This window comes from Elephas maximus, chromosome 3, assembly GCF_024166365.1.
Source record: "Elephas maximus indicus isolate mEleMax1 chromosome 3, mEleMax1 primary haplotype, whole genome shotgun sequence".
Classification (NCBI taxonomy): Eukaryota; Metazoa; Chordata; class Mammalia; order Proboscidea; family Elephantidae; genus Elephas; species Elephas maximus.
In genome coordinates, this window is record NC_064821.1 from 194,418,373 (window position 1) to 194,434,458 (window position 16,086).

Genomic DNA, 16,086 nt, shown 5'->3' on the forward strand with positions numbered 1-16,086 from the left:
GTGTCTAGAGGGGGTGAAATGGAGTCTGGGTGCCCAAGACAAAGACTCCCAGATGGAGATAGAGAAAAGCAGACAGTGAGATACATTCAGGGAGGCTCCTGTCCACCTGTCCTTGGTTTGAGGATGCAAGTGAGGACCTGAGGGGCTGGGATTTCTGTCTCACAACTTTCCCCAGACCTCCGCCTTGGATCCAAGAGGAGGGAGAGTTGGCTCCTGGATTTGGGGTTATGTCCAAATGTTCCGCATTTGTTTGGCAGCTCCCGTCACATCCCCGCCCAGGATATTTAGAGGTGTCGCCAGATCTTCCTCCCCTGCTGAACTGAGCTGAGTAGTTTCTATTTGAGTATCCTGACTTCAAGGTCTTCAGACTCTGCCTAATCCAGGGACCCAGGGAACTACCAGGAAGCAGGGGGCTGGGCATGGGAAGAATCTGTGGTTGGGTGGACTTGGGTGTAACCCCAGTTGTCAGCGTACCCCCATAACAGTGGTCCATCGCCCTCCCACTCCTGCTTGTCCTTCTTCCTTTTCCTGCTTCAGTATGTGCCGGAAGTCCCACTGGAGACCTAAACTGAAGCCCTCTGGCTTCCCCTAGCCTTCCTCCTGCTCTCTCCATCCCTGGAATCCCCCAAGTCACCTGGCCCAGCCCCCCTCATCAGGTGGCAGAGTCTGAGGTTCAGAAGCTAACAGGCAGACCTGAGGCCACACAGCCAGCCTGAGGCAGAGCTTCGCTCTCCCCTCACCCTTCTCTGACCCCGCCAGTCCAGCAGACATCACAGGCCAGACAACTGTTTGGATTCGGGGTCTAGGGGGCTTATTATGCTGGCGGCACTGAGGGGCCAGTGGGGAGGGTGTGCAGGCATGGAGGTGGCCCCAAGGCCTGATCCCTGTAATCACCCGTGCTGTGGGCAGAGATGATGATGGGCCTGGCCAGGCCCTGAGGTCACCTGGACAGGCCTCCCCAGCCAAGCAGCACCCCCAGCCTTCCCCAGGATCCCAGCACTGCTGTCTAGAGCCTCAGTCTGTCACCTCCATGTTCCCCATGAGGCCTCCCAGGTCCTCCTTTCCTCAGGAGGCAGCCCCTTCCCAACCCTGGCATCTCCCATTTCCTCCCCCAGAGTCCCGCTGCTGTTCCTTCTGCTCCTGTGCTGGCCCTGAGAACAACCCTGTCTGCCCCGACCACCACCACCAACTCAGGGAAGGAAGAGTCCAGACACTGCAGGAGGAGGCATTGCTTTATTCAGGCAGAGATGAGCCACACAGGGCCGCATATGGCAGGCATGAGGGGGGTTAAGACGTGGGAGCACCCCCTCACCCCTATCAGCCACAGGCCAGACAGCCTGTGAGAAAAGGGCTGCTGCAACAAGGAGGGTGCAGGGCTGGTGAGACCAACACAGCCCCCTCCCCTCAGAGAAACCACGAGGCCTCTTGCCTCCTCCAGGTGATAGGATGGGAGGGAAAGGGGGACAGAAAAGGGGGCCTAGTGCTATAGGGCCTCAGCTGGCTTAAGCCTCACGGGACAGTGCAGGCAAGATATCCCATTTTGCAGGGTCTGAGGGGCAGGTTTTTATTCCTGGAGCCTCCATTCTTGTAAAGACCCCTTTGCCACACCCCATTTCACCTTGGCCTGTGGCCAAGCCTCTAGGGTGGAAGCCACAGGTCAAGAGATCATAAGTTAAGGGTGCTGCCCCTGAGTAGGAGGGGGCTTGGGGACAACGCTCCCCCAGGGCCCTCAGTGCGGGAGGAGGCCTTTCTCTAGTCTTCCCCCGAGGACCAGGAATCTCCATCACCTTCCTTCTGGGTGAACTGCAGAAACTGGCCCTGGCCCAGGCGAAGAGGAACCCCTGGCCAAGGGGCCTTCAGGGAACCCCCCTCTTCCACCTCTAAGGGGCTCCCTTGGTCCCCCTCAGGGGCCCCCGGCTTCCCCTGCCCTCCTCCCTCAGGCTGTTCCAGCCTAGTCACCAGCCCCCCATTCAAGTGCTCTGACTCCTCCTCCCAGCTGGGACCTTGTCCATTGACACCAAAGGTTTCCCCTGCACCCTGGTGGCCTGTGTCCTCTACCTCACTGGGGGTCTCCAAGGGGCCAGAGACTTTGTCCTCCCTCTCCAAGGGAACCAAGTCAGACTCCTCCTCTGAGCAGGAAGGCTCAGCGCTGTCCTGGGACTTAGTCTCCAGGGCAGTCATGGGAGCACTGACGCTCGTAGTCTCAGATTCCACGAGATCCCCTCTCTGCAGGCCACCCAGAGTCTGCAGACTGCCCATAGAGGACCCTGCTCCCCACTGCCCAGCCCCTGGCCCCCTCCCCTCCTCTTCCTCGTCTTCCTCCTCCCCACTCTCTTCCTCATCCGCAAAACCGTCAGACTCCTCATCTCGATCCCAGGCTGCAGGCTCCAGTAGCACCTGGGGCACCTGTCTCAGGGGTTCTGCCACCTCCCCGGGGACCCCAGGAAGAAGAGAGGCCTCTGTTCCCAGGTCCTCAAACTCCTCAGATAGGTCAGAATCATGGCTGTGCCCCTCCTCTTCATCTCGATTGTCCTCTTCAGAGGGCTGGGCCTCAAGACCCTCAGAGGACTGGAGGGTGGGATCCCAGCTTTCCTGTCTGGCCTCCCCCTGAGGGAAGGGCCTCTCCTCTTCAGCTGGGCCCCACTTGGAGGAGGCTGAGGACCCAGGGAAGAGGACCAGGGGAGTAGAGTCGGGAAGGGTCTCCCCTAGCTCATCGGCCTCACTCTCTTCTCCGCTCTCTTCCCCCTCCTCCTGGAGGCCCTCAGGGATCCCCCCAGAACCCATCTCCTGCTCACCCTCCAGCTTTCCTTGGCCCTCAGCACTACCTTCCAGCCCCCAACTAGCCTCCTGGTTCCCCTCAGTCTGGGGCCCAGGGGCATCTTCAGGGAGTGAGGTAGGCACCCAGGGCTCAGTGGGCCTTGGACTGGCGGGCCCCAGTACTGGTTTTGTATCCTCCTCTGGCCTAGGCTGAGAGGCATTGATTCCATTAAGGCACAGGATATCAGCAGGGAGCCCCTCCTCTGTCCCCCAGGCTGCTTCAGACTCAGACTCCTCCCAGCCCTCAGATTCTTCGGGCTTCTGGGGGTCTGTGCTCTCTCTGGGCAGTTTGGAGAGCTCTGATTCCAGAGCATCTGCCTCCTTTAGGTCCCTCCTGGGCTCTTCCAAGCCTTGTACTTTCTTTGCCTCCAAATCTTCCTTCCCTAGGGGCGGCTTCGTCACTTCCTCTCTGGCCAGGGGGCCTGGGTCCTCCAGCCTTACCGCCTCCTGCTCCAGTCTCTCCTCAGCTCCCACAGCAGACTCACCCATGGCTGTCTCTGACCCCAAGGTAACCTGTAACGAGGCGGGATCACCCCCTGGAGCCACATCCTCATCTTTGAACATGGGTGCCACAACCTCTGGCATCCCCTGAGGAGCTCTGAGGCCTGGGGCCCCCATGTGATCTGGTTGCCCTTCAGGGTCCTGGAGGCCCTCAGCACCTCCTTCCCCCTCGGCTCCCTCAACTGGGATCCTCTGCTCTTCAGGCTCAGGGCTCCCTGGGTGCCCTGAGCCTGTGTTCCATGTCTCCCCTGCAGCATTCAGCCGTAGCTCCACCTGCCCTTCAATCTCCTCCTTCCCATGGAGGCCATCTTGCTCCCTCAGGCCCAGCTCTGCTTCATTCTCATTTTCTACTTCATCCTTCCCAGGTTGGGGGTCCTGGTTCAGCTCTTGGTCCCCCACTACCACTTCTTCCCATCTCTGCTGATTTGCAGACAGCGGCAGCTCCTGTCCCTCCTCTTCCAGAGACCTCAGCGAATCTTTATTCTCTCCCTTCTCTAGGTTCCCCTCCTCTTCTAGATATCTTTGACTTTCCTTATCCACCTCTTCTGAAGATTTCAAATTTTCTAGGTCCCACTCTCCCAGAGATCTCAGGGGTTCTTGATGCTCCTTTTCTAGGGGTTTCAATATCTCCTGGGTCTCTTCCACAGACCCCAGTGGTTCTTGAATTTCCTTTTCCAGAGCCTTCGTTGTCTCCTGATTCTTTTCTTCTAGGGGCCTGAGTGGCTCTTGAGTTTCTGGAAGTTTTAATATTCCCAAGAGTTTTTCTTCTGCAGACTTCAGTGATTCTAGATTCCCTATTTCTAAAGATTTCACTGCCTCTACACTGTCTTCTTTTAGAGACCCCAGTAGCTCTTGATTGTCTTTTTCAAGAGGCTTCAATGTCTTCTGGTCCTCTTCCCCTAGAGACCCCAATGGCTCTTGAATTTCTTTTTCAAGAGATCTCAATGTTTTCTGGTTCTCTTCTTCTTGAGACCCCAGTTGCTCCTGATCCATATTTTCTAGGGCCTCCTGATTCTCATCTTCTAGAGACTTTAGTGACTCTTGATTCTCTTTCTCTAGAGGTTTCAGTGTCTCCTGGTTCTCATTTTTTAGAGAACTCAGGGGCTCCTCATTCTCTTTTTCTAGAGGTCTCAATGTCTCCTGGTCTTCTACTTCTTGAGATCTCAGTGGTTCTTGATTTTCTTTTGCTAGATGTCTCAGTGCCTCCTCATCCTCCACTCCTTGAGATCTCAGTGGTTCTTGACTCTCCTTTTCTAGACCTCTCAAGGACTCTAAGTTCTCCTCTTCTAGAGACCTCACTAATTCTTGGTTTTCCTTTCCTGGAAATAAAAATGTCTCTAGGTTATCATCAAGGGATCTCAGGCGTTCTTGATTCTCCTTTTCTAGAGATTGCAATGTCTGTGGGTCCTCTTTTTCTACGGGTGTAAGTAGTTCTAGAGTCTCTTTTTCTACAGCTCTAACTACCTCCAGACCTTTTTCTTCTAAAGATTTCAATAGCTCTTGATTCTCCTTTTCTAGAGTTTTTGGTGTCTCTAAGTTCTCTTCTTCCAAAGACCCCAGAGAGTCTTGACTCTCCTTCTCTAGAGATCTCAGTGTCTCATGGCCCTGTTTTTCCAGAGACATTAGTGGTTCTTGAATCTCCTCTTCCAGAGACTTCGGAGTTTCTTTTTCCAAAAGACTCTGGGGCTCCTGGATTTCCTCCCTGTCCACATCTCCCTCTTCTTGCCATGTTTCCTTCTGTAAGCTGCTCCCTACTTTCACCTCTATGGTTGCTTCTTCCTCTGTCAGTCCCCACGTTTGCCCTTTACCTTCCTCCTGGGATACGCTGGACTTTCCAGACCCACTGGGCTCTCCATCTTTGGCCTCTAAACTAGGGTGATCAGGGTTAGGGGGTGGGGCCAAGGAGACATCATCCTCAGGGGACTGGCCTGGACTGGCCTCTTGCTGCTTGCCCCCAGGCTCCTCTGGTCCTGCAAGGATACTGGCAGGGATGGCCACCTTGGCTTCAGCCCACAGGGGCTCTGGAGCCTGCTGCTTCCCACCCTGTGACTGGAGAAGGGTGAGAGGGGCCTCCCGGGTTCTGATCTGTGTATCTGTGGCAGGGCAGGGAGCCTGGGGTGTGGGCGAGATGGGGGTGCTGGCCAAGGTAGGGGTACAAGCCTGGAGGAATTCCTGTCTCTTTGGAAGGGCTGGCATAGGTGTCCTAAGGGTATCAGGCAAGGGTGAGGTGAGGGGGGTTGGGCTAAGGACCGGAAGTAAATGTCCCAGGCGTCGGCCTTCTGGGGTCCCAGGAAAATGCAGCTCTGGCTTTGGGTCTGGAAAGGCAAAGGGGGAAGAAACAGGGTCAGAATGTATTGTCATAGAGGGGAGCCACAGAGCAGTCACCCTATTTCTGCCAAGACTGTCCATGGGGCCTGCCCCTGACCCCCACTGGCTGGGCTGAGAGAATGCACAATGCTGTTAGGGCCAAGGCGTCAAGACTGGGACTGGCGCCTCTCAGGAAAGGAACAGATTTGGGGTATGAAGAGCAAGGAGGGGTAGAGTTTCAGGGGGAACCTAGCCCCTCCTCTTACCCTGGAAGCCAAGAGAAGTCTTGGGACCACTGCCTGATGTCTGCAGCCGGGTGTTCTCAGCCTCCAGGAGGGTCCTGGGGATGAAGGAGGAAAGCGTAGGTCAGCCCTCTGCCCACAAGCCTGCAGGCAAAGCCGCCTGAAAAACTCACAGCAGAGCTTCCTCGACCCTGGCACTGCAGGCTTCCCCTTCACTTCACCACTATCCCACAAAAGCCATGCATGTGGTATACTTGGCTGCGCACATGAAATCAGTTACATACCCACAGACATCACACAATTGGTCACACAGAGTCACACACATATTTGGGACAGAGTTGGGCTCACAGTCACAGAAACAGATGCACACACACACCCCTACACACACACACACACACACACACACACACACCCTTTAGACTTGTCTCCTCCTCCCCACCACAGGCCAATGACCTCATCCTCAGTGTAGGGGACCAATTCTTATGCTAATTGCTGCTGCCATTGTCCAAATGGCCATCTGGAGGGTCTGAGAAGGGGGGCTTCCCAGGGGAAGTGGGAATTCTCAGGCCGTTCCCATGGGATGGGCTCCCCCCTCCTTCCCCGCTGCTTCCAGAGCTGGTCACAGACAAAAGCAAATGAATTCAGGCCCCTCTCTGCAAATCCTTTTCATGCCTCAAAAACCAGTGGTTAAATTCCTTGGGGCCTGCCCAGACCCTTCCCCTCAGTGGCTAGACTGGGGGTCAAGGCCCTCATCTTGGGATTCCAGGCCCCCCAGAGCTAATGGAGGTCTTTGTGTCCAGGCTCCTGCCTCGGTACCCCTGGGGCTGACTGGGGAAATCAGCAAGTTAAGCTAAACACCCGCTGCTCTTCTCCTGAATCTGGTTCGTCCTTCCTATGGTCTCACTTCTGTCCTTCACAAATGCAACATCGTCACTGTCATTCCCTCGGAAGCTCAGTCCTCTGTGGAGGTGGAGCCATTCTCTTCTTCCTTTTCCCGCCTATATCCTCACTGATCTTCCCTTCCTAGACCATGTCTCCCCTCCCCTCCTGAGCCTGTCCCCAGGGCCCCTGCCTTTTTGCAATGGATTCTGGATTATCTGGCCCCGGCCCCCTCCCTGTGTGTTTGATTTGTGCAGCCCTTTCTGAGTTGCAAAGCCCCTTCCCTGAGCTCTATGACTGGACCCTCCCCACAGCCAATCTGGCCAGTTTCCTAGAACAGACTATGGGTTTGCTCAAGGCCACGCAGCCAGTGAAAAGCAGCACCCTCTTTGGTCAAAGAAACAGGGAATATGGGCAATGGAAGGGCTGGGCAGGGCGAACAGCAGGAGGGCTTGAGGGGGTCAGGCCCCGTGGCATTCAGGCTAGAAGGGGCCCTGGAAGTGACCCAGCCCATTCCTCCTCCTCCAGACAAGGAGACTGAGGCCCAGTCAGGTGGCAAGTCAGTGTGACCACCGGCACCTGCAACTCCTCCCCTCCTCCATCCCCTCAGTGTGAGCACACAGAGATGGTCAGGGAAAGCTCTGGATGCAGAGGTGCTAAAGGTGCTACACGTGTCCAATCCCCTCTCCTGAGGCAGCTCCACTCAGCAATGCCACATCTCCCTGGGCACAGGACACCTCTCTGGTCCTTAATCCATGGAGAAAGCAGGCGGGCTCAGGCGGGACGTGTCTGGTGTGGAAGTGATTGGCCTAGGGTCACAGAACCTGGCACTGGCATAGCCACCACCCCTGGCTCTGGGCCTTTGTCAGCTGAGGAGTCTCTGCCTGGCATATGTGTGCACGCCTGTGTGCCTGGGTGGGTTGGGGTCAACCTGCACCTGTATGTGGCCACCTCCAGGCTGAGGGACATCTTGAGGTGTGCCAGCTGCTGCCGACCTTCCAGGACCTGGGCGATCTGGTTCTGCAGACCCTGTTTCTCCTGCTCCAGGGCCTCCACCGCCAGCTGCAGAGCAAGCCAGAGGCAGTCAGTGAAGGGGGAGGGTCCTTCCTGCTAAGCAACCATATCCCCTACCCCAGTTCCTGCCCAGAAAACCCCTCTGGAGCCCCTGAGATGAGCACAGAGGCCTCTCTCAGCCCTCTCCCACGGCCTGGCTCTTCCTTGGAGGATGCTGATTAAATGGTAGCACATGCTGCTCAGAATTCAGCTCCCACAGGAAGGGGGAGGCAGGCGAGGGAGGAAAGGGATAGGGATAGGTTACAGAGGCCGGGAGAGGGAAAAAAGTGAAAGCAGAAGGAAAAAAGATTAATCAAGAGGACTGGAGCCAGCAGGACTGGAAGCCAAACAGCCCCCGTCCCATCACTGTCTCCTGCTCCTCATCAGTCCCCCACCCCCTCCCACGTCCCACAAGTTCTGGAATCTTTCTCCTCTGAAAGGAGGAGCGGGGAGGCCCCGCCAGTGCGAGACCTCTGTCTGGCCCAGGCAGGACACTGTTTTCTCAGCTGCTGGTCACAGCTGTGCAGTGTGAGGGGGGTGCAGCTGTCCTAGGCCCCTGGAATGCACTCCAAGGAGCTTAGGAGTTGTGACATGGGAGAGGGGATGGTGGCCACTCACCCAGGGCCCCCTCTGTCCTGTCAGAGGGAGGAGGGTTGTTAGGAACTTGGAGATTCTAATAGCCAGACTGATGGCTGAGGGGGAAGGTGCTGGGTATCCTGAGTGATGGCAGACCTGAGGGAAGGGCCCAGGAGGCCATCGGAGCAGGAAAAGTGCCACACAAGTGTTGTGTAGAGGATGAGGGGGGCTGCTGCGACGGAGTCCAGAGCCTGTCTGCCTTTCCAGACTCAAGAAACCCTATCGTTCCCACTCCACTCTAGACAGGGCTGTGAAAGCCTAGGCCTGGGGCACCAGGGATAGGTTTTCTGACAAGCGGTCCCAGAATAAGCAGCCACTGCCTCCTCACTCCTATTCCCTTGCCCAGAAGGTCTCTGAGCCCCACAGGGACTCGCCTAGGCCCAGGACTTCCTCACCTGAAACTTCTCAGTGGCACGAAGCCGCTCCTGCCAGCGGCCCTCCAGCCTCTGCTCCAGAGCAGCCCTGCGTTCCTGGAGGCCACCACGCTCCGCCTGAAGCTGCTGCAGCTCCAAGCGACCCTCACGGGCTCCCTGCACTGCGCGGCCCAGGCGCTCGCGGGCCTGACCTAGCGACGTCTCCATGTGCGCCACGCGCTCCTGGTAGCCGCGCACTGCCCCGCGCCACGCCTCGCCCAGCCGCTGCGCCAGCTCCTCCACCTCTGGGGCCGGCCCTGGGGGCCCGCGGGGCGGCGCGGGGCAGCGGGGGGAGCAGGCGGCCTGCGCGTTCAGGCAGGCGCGCTCCTCCTCGTGCGCCGCGCGTAGGGCCTCCACCTCGCGCTCCAGATCAGCCGCCTGGGTGCTCAGCCAGGTCTGGGCGCATTTCTCGGCCTCGACCGCCCGCCGACTGCGGGCTGCTTCGTCCGCCGCCTGCTCACGGGCCAGACGCTGCTGCTGGCACCGGCCCGCCACCGCCTCCAACTCTTCTGCCAGGTTGTCGCGCGCCACTTCGGCCGCGTGCTTCTCCCGCCAGCGCTGGTCCACGAGGGCCCGCAAGGCCGCCAGCTCATCATTGGCGCGGGCCCGCCAAGAGGCGTCTGCAGATTGTGCCCGAAGACCCCCGAGCTCTGCGCTCAGCAGTTCATTCTGCTCCTCTAGCGCCTTGACCCGGGACAGGTAGATCTCCAGGCGCCGGTTGAGCTCCCACATCTGAAAAGACTCCTCCCCCAGGCAGCCCTCCATCCTGCTCATCCGACCCACAGAGGGTAGAGAGATGCGGGGCACTAGGAGACGGGAGCAGTTCTCAGCTCTTAGGGCCACAGGGAGGAGAGACCGACCGTAGCAAGGACGAAGCAGGGCGGGGCGCGGGTAGCAGCGACTGAGAGCCGGGATCTGAGCTGGGCTATTCATACTCCCGCCGGCCGGGCGGGAAAAGGGGCGGGACCCAGGCCTTAACCCCTTAGAGTTCAGAGAAACGGAGGCAGCCTCTGTCCCTCTGTCGCCGGGTTGCTGAGGAGTGGGACCAAAGAAGGAGCCATGGCCTGCAGAATCCGGTCGGATGGGGGTGGCCCTCTGATGGAGGAGGCCGTGAGGAGGGGGCGTAACCCGTGATAACCGCAGACAATGAGCAGAGCTGAGCCTGCGGAGGGCGTATCAGGAGATTCAGACCTGGGAGGTAGTACGTGCCTCAGTTACTCAGCACAGTCAAGGGTGGTATCACTTCATTCCTCTAAGACTCAGTTTCCTCGTGCTTAAAATGGGAGCGATAAGGGAAACCTCAAGACTGCCGAAAGGATGGACGTGGCCACTTTTCTTGTAAATAGCATCCTTGTGAGATACTGAGCTGAACAGTGTTGCAGAGAGAGGTTGGGAGACACTGCCTGTAAAATAAGAACAAAAGCTGATATTGGAAGACACACACGCACATCCTATTGCCTCAACGTTTCCATCAGAAAACAGAGACCAGGCACAGGGTGTCATGGGCTTAATTAAGAGCGTCATCCCCCTTATTCACCTCCATTCTTCCTACCGCCCTTCCATATAACCCGAGGTTCACATACGTGCTCATTTTAGGCAGTGGTAGGCCTCCCCCAGTTCTCAGGGAAGGGCCCCTCATCCTGTCCCTCATGTTAGGGGAATTATTGGGAGCAGAGGGTGCCCCCTGGTGGCTTCCAGATCGGGTCAAGCGGAGGAAGTAGAAAGAAGGAGCTCTCTTACTCATCACAACTAGCCCAAGCTTCGTGAGCCTTTATGATATGCCAAATCCTGTGCTAACACTTTCCTTACATTATCTAACTCAATCCTCAAAACAGCCCTTTGGGAGTTCTGCAGTTCAGGAAATGGAGAGTAGCTGGGAAGGCTTTTAGGTGGAAAGCCTCAGTTTACCTATTTGGTACCTGTCTCCATTGAGTCAATTCCAACTCATAGAGACCCTGTAGGACAGAGTGGAACTGGCCCATATGGTTTCCAAGGCTGTAATCTTTATGGAAGCAGACTACCACATCTCTCTCCCTTGGAGCAGCTAGTGGGTTTGAACCAGTGATCTTCGGTTAGCAGCCAAGCGCTTTAACCACTGTGCCATCAGGGCTCCCACCTAATTGGAAGGGGATTAATATTTAGTTATTCCCTTCTGTTTGTTCAGAGGATCAAAGGAGACAACGTAGAGGGAGGTTTGGTACAAAGCCTTTTTGAGAACCATCACTATGAAAGCCATTAAGCTGGAGAGAGCCTTCCCCATGAACCACTCTCAGTGAGCTTGGGGAGTGTGGGGAGCAGAGATGGTCTAGAATGCTGGGAAAGAGTGTGGTGTTGATTTTCTGAAGGTAGGAGAGGGTGGATTCCAGCAACAACAGCCTGACGGAGCTGAGATCAATGCTTAGCAGATTCTAAACAGATGACAGGTGATTTGAAGCAATTATTTAAAAAAAAAAAAAAAAAAAAGGCCTCCCTGGGAGCCACCAGGCACTCAGTGGGCTAAAGTGGATGAGGTGGGCTCCTTTCTTGCCCCAAGGAGGGTTACCAACATTTCTGTGAGGCCTTGTCAGCACCTTTTATCATGTCCCTGGTGCCAGGAGGGCGATTTAGGTGCATAATACCACAGTGGGTGGACACAAAGTCAGTTCAGCTGTCATCCCCAGAGATGTCCATGAACAACCCAAGGAAGGCGCTGTGGGCTGCCCACGGGTTTCTGTCATTGGTCCTGACTACTAGAAGTTTCTGCTAAAGACTTGCATGAAAACATAGAGGCCACGCTTATCAAATCTACAGATTATGCAAGAACTGAGAGTTAGATTTTAACAGAATGGGAAAAAATGAGCCAGATAATATTCAGTAGGAACAAATGTAAAATTCTGCATTTTAAAAAAATTTTTTAAAACCATTTTTAAAAATGGTTTTAAAAAATCAACTGCATAAGAACAGGAGAGTGGAAGACCAGCTGAAGAGCATGTCTAGTGAAGAAGACCTGGGGGTTTTAGCAGACCACAAGCTTGGTATGAGCCAACACTGTAAGGTGACTATCTAAAAACAAATTAAAAGTATAAGTGATAGATAAAACATGTCCAGATCAGGACTGAGGACATTCCTATTGCCCTCCACACCTGGGGTATTGTTCTGGACACTATTTTATGACGGACCTTGAGAGGTTGAAGTTCATCCCAGAGGAAGATGACTAGATGGTAAGGCATCTTGGAATCACATTTGACAGGGACTTTCTGAATAAACTCATGTCTCAGGATTGAAGCTAAGCTTCCAAACTAATAATAATAGGCTCTGAGTACTACACACTCTTAAAGTTACCATACATACCCTGAAGGCCTAGCCCCTGCCCCAGGCTCAATGAGAGAAGGTAAGCGGGGTGTGAAGAGGCATTGCGCAGCATCGCTGGAGTGGAGAGTGTACAGCCCGGGAGGGCAGACTGTGGCTTCTCCTCCTGTCCTCGGAGGCGAAGTGTGATACCCCTCCAAGTGGAGTCAGTGAGGACTTCCAAGGGGATGACTTCTCAAGGTTGGGGGTCTGCCTCAAGGACTCATTGGAATCCCACCCCTGGGCAGCTATCTTTTAGGGCAGAGAGCTTGCTCATCTACCATCTGGACCTCACTGAGCAAGGGGCACAGACCCTGGAGAGATGGCCCGGGAACAGAGAGGACCACAGTGAGGGACCCATGAGGTTCTGAGGGTCAAGAGGACTTCATGAGGGGAGTCCCCCTGGGGCAGCCAGCTTTAAGCATCACCACCCCCAAGGGAGGTCCACATCTAGGGGAGGCTACCTTTAACACCGGCTAATGGCGCTCACTCCCTGTGAATGCCTTAGACCATCAGAGAAGAGAGGTGAGGGGGAGGGTGCATGAAGAGCAGAACACTTCTATACCCACTGCCCATCTTTGGACCTGGGACCAAGCCATGGGTAGGGAGTAAGGAAGAGCTTTTTAATGGGATTGAAGATTGAAGTTTTAAACTGATAAAGTTGAACTATAACCAGTTGCCATCAAGTCAGCTCTAACTTATGGCGATGCAGTGTGTGCAGAGTAGAACTGCTCCATAGAGTTTTCAAGGCTGTGATTTTTTGGAAGCAGGTTGCCAGGCCTTTCTTATGAGGCACCTCTGGTTGGGTTCGAACTGCCAACCTTACAGTCAGTAGCCCAGCCAGCACTTAAAACCATCTACACCACCCAAAACCAAACCAAACCCAGTGCCGTTGCGTTGATTCCAACTCATAGCACCGCCCAAGGACTCCCCTTATTATGTTTTAGTGAATTGAATTATATAGGGCTTTTTTATAACCCTGAAGTGCCCAGAAAGCCCTGGAGTCTGCCAAAATGCTGTTAAGGATCAGAAGAGGGAGATACAATGGAACATTATCACAGGCAGTAGTTAGAGAAATCTAAAACCATTTCATTTTTGTTACCTACCCGCTCTACGCCCCTTCTTTGCTTCCCCACAATTCAAGGACTAGGGCAGGAGCCAGGAAGTCACTATTGCCCCCATCCCTACCTTTGTTCCTCTTTTTATCTCCCTGTCCCTCTCCTCTCCCCTGTTCTCCCTTCTCCTCCACTTCCTAGCCAGATGGGTCCTACCAGATGCGTATGTCCAGGGGTAAGGTCAGTAATGACTCCTTGTCTTTAAACAACAAGAGATGGGAATGAAGGAAGAGAGTGGATGAAGATCAGATGGTAGGAAGGTGGTACCTTTGAGGAGGTCTGGACCAAGTGATCTGGGTAGTGATCTGGGTAGTAGGGAGGGAGAAAGCTGGAGCTGAGGAAGCAATGGGCTGAGCAGAGAGAGGGTTCAGAGACCCCTCCTGGGAAGTCTGGTTTGGCCTGAGAGCTTTGGGAACTGGCTGGACCCTGCCTTTGCCTCCTGCTCTTCCCCAGCCACATGAGGGAAGACGCTGGATCTGGGGCTGGCTCTGGGAGGCAGAAATGCTCCTTCTCTCTCCACTTTTCTCCTCTCCCAACGGAAGGGACAGTGGGACTAGCTTTCTTGCCTTCTCTTCTCCCTCATGTCCACAGCAGGAAAGATTCCCTCCCCTGTTTTCCATCCTGGGAGTAGGGGCTGAAGGATGGTGCAGTGGGATGGAAAAAGCATTGTACGAGGAGCCCTGTCTGACTATGAGACCTTGGACAACTCAGTTCATCTCCCTGGGTCTTGGTTTCCTCATTAATTTATTCAAATAATATTTTTTGAGCACCTATTGAAAGCCAGTTGCACAGTAGCACCTAATTAATGTTGCAAAGGAATCAAAGGTGACAAAAAGAGTCCTGTCCCCAAGCAGCCTATGGGCTTGTGGGATGACAGACGTGGGAAACACAGAGTGTGATCCGTGTTATAGAAGCACCAACAAGGGGAAGGGGGGACAAAGGAGGCAGCCCGTAAGGCTAAGGAAGGAGATTGGGCCTTTGTCTTTAAGGTAGTGAGGATCCATCAAAGGGCTTTAACCCTCAATAAAGGAGCAGCCTGGTCAGATTTGCCTCTTAGAAAGATAGCGGTGGAGAACTGGGCTGGGATAGGGGACACAGGCAGGAAGCCAGTCAGGAGGTAGTTGCTGCCATAAAGGTTGGAGGCGATGAGACCTGAACCCGGGAGTGGAGAGAAGGGAAGAGACGTGAACGTGTTTAGGATGTATCAGTTCCAGGATGACCAACTGGTTAGATGTGGGGATGGAGGGAGGGGACAGGGAAGACTTCCATGGAAGTGACTTGGGTGCCTTGGGGAGGGGGAGGGATGGTGACACTGCTGTCCTGAGATGAGCTACTAGAGTGGAGTAACAAGCCCAGTGGTGGCCATGTTGATATGTTGGGTACCTAGGCTCCCCCACGGGGAGGTGCAAAGCAGGTCTGGGGCTCAGGGCTGGAATTCAGGTTTATCCAGGTAGTGCATGGGTGCGATGGGTGAGGCGGGACCTATGAACATGGTCGTTCAGGGAGAGACGGTAAGGACACAGCATGTTGAGCTTTTCTTCTAGCTCTGCTCCTCAGAGTATGTTTTTGATGAACAGCTTGCGGAGAAGCAACCTGCCCCCCCTTCACTCAGCTTGGGTCTCCAACCTACAGAAAGTACAAAGCACACAGCCACTAGGGGCCGTTATTGCTGCAAGAAAATCTACACTGCCAGGGAAATTGATGTTCTAAAAACCATAAAATTTACACAGTGAGGCAAGTAATACTATTGTCATTATCAGCGTGGTTTTCTACCTGAGGAAATAATTCAGAGAGGTTAAGTAATCTATCCAAGGCCACAGCTAAAACTTTAAGTCGGAGTTCTGACTCAGCCTGTCCGTCCCTGACCTGGGGAAAGAAGGTAATGGTTGGGGTCAGAAGATCAGACAGAGATGAACTGGTAGGAAAGTCTTTAATCTCTTCACCAGCCCTCATGCTTCTCCTACCATCTCACTCAGGGCCACCTTAGGCCACATGGAACCAGAAGATGACCAACTCTGGACTCAGAACACTTTTCCCTGGTTCAAATCTAGTGTATTCCTCCTGCCCACATCCACATCCACCTCCCCAATTTTGGGGAGAAATGGAAAGAGAACTGCAAGCCAGCTGGAGCTGTCCTGGAACTGGAATTAGGGGGCTAGGGTTGAGTTTGGGTTGAGCTGGAACTGGGATTAGGGGGGTTGGGCTGGGCTGGGCTGAAGGCTGTGGCTGAGGCTGGGCTGAGGCTGAAGTATGGCTGAGGCTGGGCTGAGGCTGAGGCCGGGCTGCGTCTGGAGTATGGGCTGAGGCTGGTCTGCGTCTGGAGTATGAGCTTAGGCTGCGCTGAGGCTGGAGGCTGGGCTGGGCTGAGGCTGAGGCTGGGCTGAAGCTGGAGGCTGGGCTGGGCTGGGCTGAGGCTGAGGCTGGGCTGGACTGGGCTGAGGCTGAGGCTGGGCTGAGGCTGGAGTATGGGGAGAGGCTGCGCTGAGGCAGAGGCTGAGGCTGGAGTGTGGGCTGAGGCTGAGGCTGAGGCTGGGCTGAAGCTGGAGTATGGGGAAAGGCTGGGCTGGGGCTGAGGCTGGAGTGTGGGCTGAGGCTGAGGCTGAGGCTGGGCTGATGCTGGAGTACGGGGAGAGGCTGGGCTGAGGCTGAAGCTGGAATGTGGGCTGAGGCTGAGGCTGGGCTGAGGCTGGAGTATGGGGAGAGGCTGCGCTGAGGTTGGGCTGATGCTAGAGTACGGGGAGAGGCTGGGCTGAGGCTGAAGCTGGAATGTGGGCTGAGGCTGAGGCTGGGCTGAGG

General features: G+C 55.1%; 1 protein-coding gene across 1 annotated transcript; it reads right to left on the minus strand.

Annotated features, from left to right (window-relative positions):
* Positions 1-1,220: 1,220 nt before the first annotated feature.
* On the minus strand, positions 1,221-9,764 carry NES (nestin). The gene is made up of 4 exons (XM_049880796.1): positions 8,831-9,764; positions 7,684-7,808; positions 5,892-5,965; positions 1,221-5,633 (listed from the first exon to the last, which is right to left on the minus strand). The coding sequence occupies exons 1-4, from the start codon at positions 9,620-9,622 to the stop codon at positions 1,753-1,755; spliced, it is 4,872 nt and encodes a 1,623-aa protein (XP_049736753.1). The 5' UTR covers positions 9,623-9,764; the 3' UTR covers positions 1,221-1,752.
* Between the last annotated feature and the right edge of the window lie 6,322 nt (positions 9,765-16,086).

Bases quoted from the DNA above. Each gene is read 5' to 3' on its own strand.
- NES (XM_049880796.1), bottom strand. From the start codon at position 9,622: ATGAGCAGGATGGAGGGCTGCCTGGGGGAGGAGTCTTTTCAGATGTGG. The intron at 7,809-8,830 runs GTGAGGAAGTCC...CTTGCTCTGCAG, and splicing joins GTGCCACTGAGAAGTTTCAG to CTGGCGGTGGAGGCCCTGGA. The intron at 5,966-7,683 runs GTGCAGGTTGAC...CTTCATCCCCAG, and splicing joins CTGGAGGTGGCCACATACAG to GACCCTCCTGGAGGCTGAGA.